Source organism: Bison bison, unplaced genomic scaffold (genome assembly GCF_000754665.1).
Source record: "Bison bison bison isolate TAMUID 2011002044 unplaced genomic scaffold, Bison_UMD1.0 scf7180017864155, whole genome shotgun sequence".
Lineage (NCBI taxonomy): Eukaryota > Metazoa > Chordata > Mammalia > Artiodactyla > Bovidae > Bison > Bison bison.
Window position 1 is genome coordinate 2,524,099 of NW_011494727.1, and position 8,702 is coordinate 2,532,800.

Below are 8,702 nucleotides of genomic sequence, written 5' to 3' on the forward strand. Positions count from 1 at the left end.
GGTGGGTGGAGGGGGGGGGCTCGAAGCAGACACCACAGCTGAGCCTCAGGCCCAGCATGTCTCTAGGGGCGCCAGTGAGGCCGAGATTCAAACAGCCCAGCCTGCCTGACGATCCAGGGCCTCACTTAGATGGCTCCCTCTTCCCCTTCCACAGACTCCAGGGAGCCTGGCAGGGATCCCCCAGGACCTCCTCAGGGCCAGGCGTTCTCAGGTGGGATCTGTCCCAACGGCAGGGAAGGAGGCAGCTGAGGGAAAGCCATCAAAGGCCGATTTCAAAGATGCAATGGAAGACAAAAGCTTTGGAGCTGCTGATTGGACAGTCACTCCACAGTTAGCAACAGGAAAGAAATGCAGGTTCCTCCTCCTTCTCCCCTCTCTCAGGGGAAAAATACCCCCTCTACGAAAGCACACCACCCTCACCAAACCAACTGAAAGGAAAAATTACTATGATGTCAAAGCAAAAGATGCTGTGAGGCACCTCCAAGAACTGGGCAATAAAAGAAAGTGGGGACTTCCCTGGGAGTCCAGTGGTTAAGACTTTGCCTTCTAATGCAGGGGATGTGGGTTCAATCCCTGGGCAGAGAACTAAGAGCTCACTTGCTGCAGGACAACTAAACCCGTGCACCGAAATACTGAGCCCAGGCACTGCAACACAGATCCCGCATGCCACAACTAAGACCCAATGCAGCCAAAATAAATAAATAAATATTATTTGAAAAGAAGAAAGCAAGAAGGTTGTGTCTGAAGATTAAACCAGTAGGCCAGGTCACAGCAGCTGTAAGCAACCTCCTTCAGGAGTCAGAATGGCTCCAGACCTGAGATACTGAGCAAATGTATTACCGGGGTGAAAGGAAAGTGGTGGCCATGAGAGGGCGCTGTTGAACCACCAAGGCACAGAAATCGGGGCAGCCTCTGGGGGGAGGGGTGGGAAGAGCCACTCAGACTGAAGGTTCTAACTTCAGTGGAGGCCTCGGGAGACAGGTGGCTGACACTGTTAGACATGTCTTCATCTAAAGACATCCTCAGCAGATTCCTCAGCCCCAGAGCTGAGAGAAGCCACAGACCCTACCTCCAGGGGCCTGGACAGCACCTAGGCCTGGGGAGCCACGCCTTCACAAGGAAGGTCTATACTCTCTGCCTGGGAGAACTTGGGCTTCCCTGGTGGCTCAGACGGTAACGCGTCTGCCTACAATGTGGGAGACCTGGGTTTGATCCCTGGGTCAGGAAGATCCCCTGGAGAAGGAAATGGCAACCCTCTCCAGTATTCTTGCCTGGGTAATCCCATGAATGGGGGGAGTGCAAAGTCAGACATGATTGAGCGAGTTCACTTTCACAGACAGCTTATAGCCATGCCATTTGGAAGCCTCTGAGCTGGTTCTTCTTGCTATGCTTATGTTTACCACACAGCCTGAGATTAGGTTAGGTCTTCTATAGGAAAAGAATAAGGATCTGGAATACTTCATCTTTGGGCATACTTGTTTTTTCATTATAAACTAATAAAAGGGCATTCTGGTTTATACAGCGGTTCTCCAAGTCTGGTCACTACATCCAGCCCTACCAACAGATTAGATTTGCTCTGGGTGTGCCACAAAATCAGGTTTCTGAGACACCAAAGCTGTGGGTCAAAACCTGGACCTTGGAAAACACACTTTTAGGTATCTACATAAACAGCTGGCCAGACTTGCCCAGATATGGAATATTCTGCACTAATATCCAGGGGAAGATAATTATCTGATTTCCTACTGGCATATGAGAGTGCCAGGGCATGTCTCCTTGGGCCGAGCTCCCCGGGGCCTGGGGCTGCAGGTTCTCTGTGGCACCCGGTACCCTAGGCAGTGTCAGGACAGGAAGCAGCTCCAAAGGTGCCCCCCACCCCAGTTTTAAACCACCGCTGCCCCACACTGCCTAGTTTTACAGAAACATAAAAAACAACTATCAGTTACTGGTGTAAGGACAGACACAGTGATCACGGGAACAGAATGGAGGGTCCAGAAATAAATCCTTACATTCACGGTCGACTGATTTTCAACAAACACACCAAAGCAGATCAGTGGAGAAAGGTCAGGCTTCTTGACCCATAGTGCTGGGAAAACCTGACATTCACAGGCAGAGAGATGAGCTTAAACTCTTCAGTCACACCACACACCAAAGTTAACTCTAAGAGATTTAAATGTTGGAGCTAAAGCAATAAAACTTTTTGGGGAAAAAAACATGAGGGAAATCTATGGGTAAGATAGTTATGATACTAGAAGCACCATCCTTAAGAGAAATAATAAAATGGACCTCATTAAAATTTAAAATTTTATGCTTCAGAGGACCCTATTAAGAAAATGAAAGACAAGGAGAAAATATTAGCAAAACATACATCTGATAAACAACTTGTAGCCAGAATGTACAAAGAACTCTCATAACTCAAAAAAGACAAAATATCCAACCAAAAAAAATGGGCAGGTTTCCCTGGTGGCTCAGTGGTAAAGAATCCACCTGCCAATGCGGGAAATATGGCTTTGATCCCTGGGTCAGAGAGATCCCCTGGAGAAGGAAATGGCAGCCCCCTCCAGTGTTCTTGCCTGGAGAATCCCATGGACAGAGGAGCCTGGTGGGCTACAGTCTGTTGGGTCACAAAGGGTCAGTCACGACTGAGCCACTAAACAACAATTAATAGTTGCCACCAGGCATGATTATAAGCAGACTCTGAAATCAGACTAGAATTAAGTCTTGGTTCTGTTACCATCTTTGTGACGGTAGCTCACTTGGAACAAGTGAGCCTCTCTGGACAGTTTGTTCTCAGACTCATGAGAATTTAATGAGTTCACACATGGAAAGTGATCAGTACAGTGACTGGAATATAATATATACTCACTAATATTACTGTTACATCTTACAGATTGTTGATTAATCTGAACAAGTATCTATTAAAATGCACAATGGAATGAGAATATCAAAGGGCCTGTGACAGCATATTACCTCAGCCTGCTGGCAGGGAGTGGATAACAAAACACCCTCATTGAGATCTGAATAGGTATTTTACCATAGAAGATACATGAATGGCTAGTAAGCACATTAAAAAGACACTCAACACTACTAGTTATCAAGAAACTGCAGACAAAGCCACGTGATATATAATTTCACATCCATTACGATGGCTTTAATAAAAAAAGACAAATAATAGCAAATGTTGGTGCAGGACATGGAGAAACAGGAACCCTCATACACTGCTGGTGGGAATGTACATGATGAAGCCATTCTGGAAGAGTTTGGGAGTTCCCTGAAAAACCCAACATAAATTCACCACATGATCCAGCAATTTCATTCCTAATATCTATCCAAGACATAGGAAAACGTGGTCCACACACTTGTACATGAATGATCTTAAAAGCATTATTCCTAATAGCCAGAAATCAGATCCAGCAACTGGTGAACAGATAGACAAATGTGGTACATCCATACGAAGGAACAGTGTTCAGCCTTAAAAAGGAACAGACTGCTGATACATGTTACGACACTGTATGACATGGCAGACCACAAAAGGACTATGATTATGCTCAGTGAGAGAAGCCACAAGAGACCACATGCTGTATGAGTCCACTGATACGAAACATGCAGAAAAGGCAAATCTGTCACAGAGACAGATAGCAGGGTGTGGGCAAGGGGATTACTAGTAACTGGCATGACAGATCTTACTGAGGACATAAAAATGTTCTAAAACCGACTTATAGTGGTAGTTGCACAACTTGTTAAATTTACTATTAAAAAAAATTTCACTGAATTGTATACTTAAAATGGGTGAATTTCAATAACATTATGAAAAAATAATCGTAATTATAAATAAGTATATTCAGACACCTGGAAGCTACAGCATCAGATAACTGACAAGGAAGAAACAACAAAGGAAAGCCCACAGGGTCAGTGACCTCAAAACCCAAATGAGGACCAGAACTGCCTTCCTGCAGCAGTGGAGCTGGGGGAGGAGCAAACAGCTGGTTTCTGGGAAGCACCCAAGAGAGGCAGTGTGGGAACCGCAGGCAGAGACCACAGGAGCCAAGGGGCAGTTCCCAGGGAGGCTGCCTGTGCCTCTGGGCCCGAGTCCACGCTGGCCCACAATGCTCCCACCCAAGGAGGGATGGAAGGGGCTGGTGCCTGCCTGACGGGAACCGCAAACCCGCCGCTGGAGCGGATGCGCCAAGGGAGCCCCTCCACTCCCAGAGGAACAGTGCAAATGCTTCCCGCGCCTTTCTGTCTGCCGTAGGTCGGCGCGGCCTCTTGCTCGCTGTTTCCTTTCCCTGAGAGCAGCATGGCTGGAGAGAGAGGCGACCTCCCTGCCCTCATGGAGCCCCTTCCCGTGGGAGAGGCCCGCCGCTCACCAGGCGCCCTGCCTCTGACTGGGTTGGCGAGCTCCATTCCTGAAGCAAGCTACAGGAAGCTCCATGAGCGGCTTGTGTGCACTGCTCTGGCTGCTAATTCATCTCTGCTGTGTTAAAGCAGATACTGCATTTTAAAAATAAATTTTGGGGGCCACAAGGCATGCAGGATCTTAGCTCCTTGACCAGGGATCGAACCTGTGTCCCCTGTGGTGGAAGCACGGAATCTTAGATCACCAGGGAAGTGCCTATAGATTCTCCATTTAATTCCCAGTCGGCTCTGAGTCTACTTCTTAACCGGCTCAGATTAGGGATAAGGGGTGTGGGAGAAACAGGCTTTCCTACAACCTCATCCCCCACCAATTCAGTCACTCACCACTGTCCTCTGCGAGCTGCCACACCTGCAGGTAACTCCCGGGAGGGCCACTGGTCACCAACAACCTATTTAGGATGGACAGGGAACCTCAGTGCAGACAGTGGGGAGCTCACCCACATACCCCCCAGCCTCTCCCTCTCCAGCGCACTCAGCGTGGGATCCCACACTCCCCAGATTGGGAGAGCTTACAGCAAGGAGGGTCATCAAGACCAGTCACCCTCATTTAGCAGATGAGGGGTAGGCTTGATCCCCTCCAGCGACAGCCGTGGGACTGAGCCCTGGCTGCCGCTTGGCATGATGTGTCCAAGAGGACCCAGCAGGAAGCCCGAACACCGAACCCTCACCCACGGGCTTTCGGCCTCTGCCAACCGAGCTGTGAGCCCCAACCACCCACCATCGGCTCTCTGAGAAACTAACAGCATCCCTTCTGCTTTATGCCCTGGAGCAACACTACTGATCTGTGGGTTACAGTAGTCAGATGGTTTGTGAGGGACCAAGACCCCACTGAGCGCTAGTGTCTCTGTATTCCAGATCTGTGTGTGCGCACAGCCTGTCCATGTGCCCCTGTGCTGAGGGCGGAGGGGGAGGGGTGGTGATAAAGAGGCAGGATCATCCTGCCATTTGCAGCCACTCTATCTGGAACGGAAGACCTAGGTCACAGACAGAGCTGACCTTACCTGGTGTCTGGCACGTGCTTCAGATCACAGACAGACCTATCTGAAAATCCTCCATGCTGTACCTTGAAATCTCTTTCAGGGAATAAGCCCTAAAATACAAAGAGGTGGCCGATCAGAGAGGGCTGCTCTCCAAAGGAGTGTTTCAGAGGAGCTCCAGGTGAGGAGCCATATCCCAGCCTGGCAGGAAACCCTGGAAGCTGCTCAGGTGGTAACGATGCTTCTTGAGGAGGGCCTCTGGCCACTGTTACTTGTATAATAAATGTTGGTCTCAACTGCCTACAGAGATGGCTTTCTTTCCTGCACACCCAAGGCCTTTCTTCTAACCTTTCTCCATAGTGAAAGCATTATATTCCAAGCCTGCTTAGGGGAGTCACAGAGGTTTAACAGTGTATCAGAGAAATAACTGGAATGTATCAGCAGACAAACACAGCCCCGTTCCTCCTGACACCTCCCACCAGAAGTTAGATGGGTTCCTCCAGCAGTAAAAATACAACTGTCAATCATCCAGTATTCACTGTGCCAGCCACCTTATTTAGAGCTTTATCACGTTGAATTCTTAGAACCACCCTGTGACGTGGACACTATAATTATCCCTATTCTAAAATGACAGAGCTAGGGTACAGGGAGCTTAAGCAATGTTTCTAAGGTCACACAAGGGTTATGTTACACATTTGAACCCAAGTCTGTCTAACCAAAGTCCATGCTCTTAGCTGCTGGACTACTATCTCCATGTGAGGAACCAGAAGCAGGGGAAAAGGAGGTGGCCACAAGAGAAAAGAGGAGGGACTTGCCTGGTGGTCCAGTGGTTAAGAATCTGACTTGAAATGCAGGGGACATGGGTTCAATCCCCGGTCAGGGAACTAAGATCCCACATGCTACAAGATTTCCACGTAAGGCAACAAAGATCCCAAGTGCCACAACTAAGACCCAACGTGGCCAAATAAACAAATATTTTTTTAAAAAAGAGAGAAAAGAGGAAAATTCAGGGGTGAGGTGAGAGGTAAATCAGGTCTCTTATCAAGGCTTGATTTTGGTGTGGTCCTGGCTCCTGAGGGGTGGAGATGAGGGAGAACAAGAGCACTAGGAAGAAATTTACTCGAGGGCAGCAAAGGCTGAACTGATCTAGCTGATGAGTCTGAATGATTTCATAGTGACATTAGGCAACCATCAACTTTTTTCATCACACATTCTTTTCTCCTGGCTTCTGGATCGCTGGCCGTTTCTGAGATGCCTTCTACTTTGAACACTATTCATTCTCAGTATTCCTTGTGGGTCCATCTTCCTCCATCCATTCTTCAAATGCCCTCCCTGAGGTTCTGTCTTTAACCATCATCTCTTCTAACTCTATACACTACACATTCATCTGAGATGATCTTAATTATTCTAAGGTTTTAACCACCCTCCATACTCTAATAGCTCCCTAAATCTGTTTCTTTTTTTTCACATCTACAGGATCTTAGTTACCCCCACGAGGGTTTGAACCCAGGTCCCCTGCAGTGGAAGCACAGAGTTGTAACTGGACCACCAGGGAATTCCCCCTAAATCTATTTTTGATAAAGTATAATTGACTTCTTGCTCTAGGAGCCCTCTGTAAATCACAGGACTTTCTGTAGCACTTACCTCTCTGCATATCTGTCTGTCTTTATTAGACTATAGGGCAGGCCCAGTGCTTACAGTTTCTCTCTCTCTTGCTAAGTCACTTCAGTCATGTCCGACTCTGTGCAACCCCATAGACGGCAGCCCACCAGGCTCCCCCGTCCCTGGGATTCTCCAGGCAAGAACACTGGAGTGGGTTGCCATTTCCTTCTCCAATGCATGAAAGTGAAAAGTGAAAGGGAAGTCGTTCAGTCGTGTCTGACTCTTCTCGACCCCATGGACTGCAGCCTACCAGGCTCCTCCGTCCGTGGGATTTTCCAGGCAAGAGTACTGGAGTGGGATGCCATCGCCTTATCTCTCTCTAGTACCCAGGAAAATATTTAGTAGACAATAGGAGCTCCATAAAGGTTTAATAAATGAGTAGAAGCAGACACATACATTCAGCACATATATTTCAAGTTACCTGGTTTTCTTTTACAGAAAGTCTGAGAGGCAGTATGAGATGAAGAATCTCATTTTTTTTCAGGCTTTCATAGCCAGCAACCAGGATTCCTGGAAAAAGAAGCAGAATATGCTGGGACAAACTGCTAGAAAGATTGCGAACCATGGCTGGGTCTAGACACTCTGCCATATCTCCCAAAGCAAAACTAAACCCCTTTGCCACTGGTATGCAGCCTCGTATTGGGGGATTGGAAGAGAGCTAGATAGAAATATAATGCTGATAGAACAAGAAATTGCTGCAAGTGACCAAGAGGCCCTCAAGCTCTCAGAAATGGTTGGGTCCCTCTATGCTGAGCTCCTTGAGTCCCAGCTTCAGGAGTGGGATTCCATCTCCTTCAGGGTCATGAAGGGCATCTCACCTTTGTCACCAATCCATTCAAGCACTCGAGTGGCTCCCGAGAGGTCGAATGCATGGAAATCTTGGTACCTGAATGACAGAGACACGATGTCACATATTGATGCATGGCACTTTTACGACTGTTCAAGATGAGATGTTAGCATGGTTCGGTGGTTGGGGGCCCAAGTTTTGGAATCAAGGAGAACTGGGATCAAACCTTGTTACATATTTTACCCTCTGTGTGACTGGAACCAGGCCAGTCACAATTTCCCTGAGCATCGTCCTCATGCGTAAAATGGAACTCCCAGAGTACCCTGAATTCACAAGGTTGGTGTGCGGAATCGAGACAATCTTTAAGGTTTAACTCAGAGGCTGGTGCAAAATAAATGGTCGCGTGCTTCCCTGGTGGCTCAGGTGGTAAAGAATCTGACTACAATGCAGGAGACCTGGGTTGGATCCCTGGGTTGGGAAGATCCCCTAGAGAAGGAAATGGCAACCCACTCCAGTATTCTTGCCTGGATAAGCCCATGGACAGAGGAGCTGGCCGGCTACAGTCCATGGGGTCGTACAGAGTTGGACACAACTGAGCAACTAACACTATATAACAAAAACTATGCTATTATTATCCCCACAAGCACGGCTCCAACCACTACTTCACACAATTTGCACACACAGAAAGGTGCCATTTCCCAGAAGCGGGAGCCGAGGCCCAGACGAAGTCCTTCGTATAGGTCCCGCCCCACACCAGGATTCCCCGCATGCTCCACCCCGAGCCCGTCGGCCCCCAGGCCAGTTCCCTGGCCCAGATTCCACGTCCCAAGCCCACACGATTTACAAGCGCAAGGACTCCACCA

The 8,702-nt window shown here is 48.3% G+C and overlaps 1 protein-coding gene across 1 annotated transcript in view; it reads right to left on the reverse strand.

Annotated features, from left to right (window-relative positions):
- WDR73 (WD repeat domain 73) overlaps positions 1 to 8,702 on the reverse strand; it is a 14,033-nt gene that overhangs the window by 5,150 nt on the left and 181 nt on the right. Inside the window, exons 2-6 of the mRNA XM_010841074.1 lie at positions 8,684 to 8,700; positions 7,871 to 7,938; positions 7,474 to 7,562; positions 5,415 to 5,503; positions 4,738 to 4,802 (exon numbers count right to left, since the gene is read on the reverse strand). Of these exons, the coding sequence (XP_010839376.1) occupies positions 4,738 to 4,802; positions 5,415 to 5,503; positions 7,474 to 7,562; positions 7,871 to 7,938; positions 8,684 to 8,700 (328 nt within the window). The remainder of the gene's footprint in view (positions 1 to 4,737; positions 4,803 to 5,414; positions 5,504 to 7,473; positions 7,563 to 7,870; positions 7,939 to 8,683; positions 8,701 to 8,702) is intronic.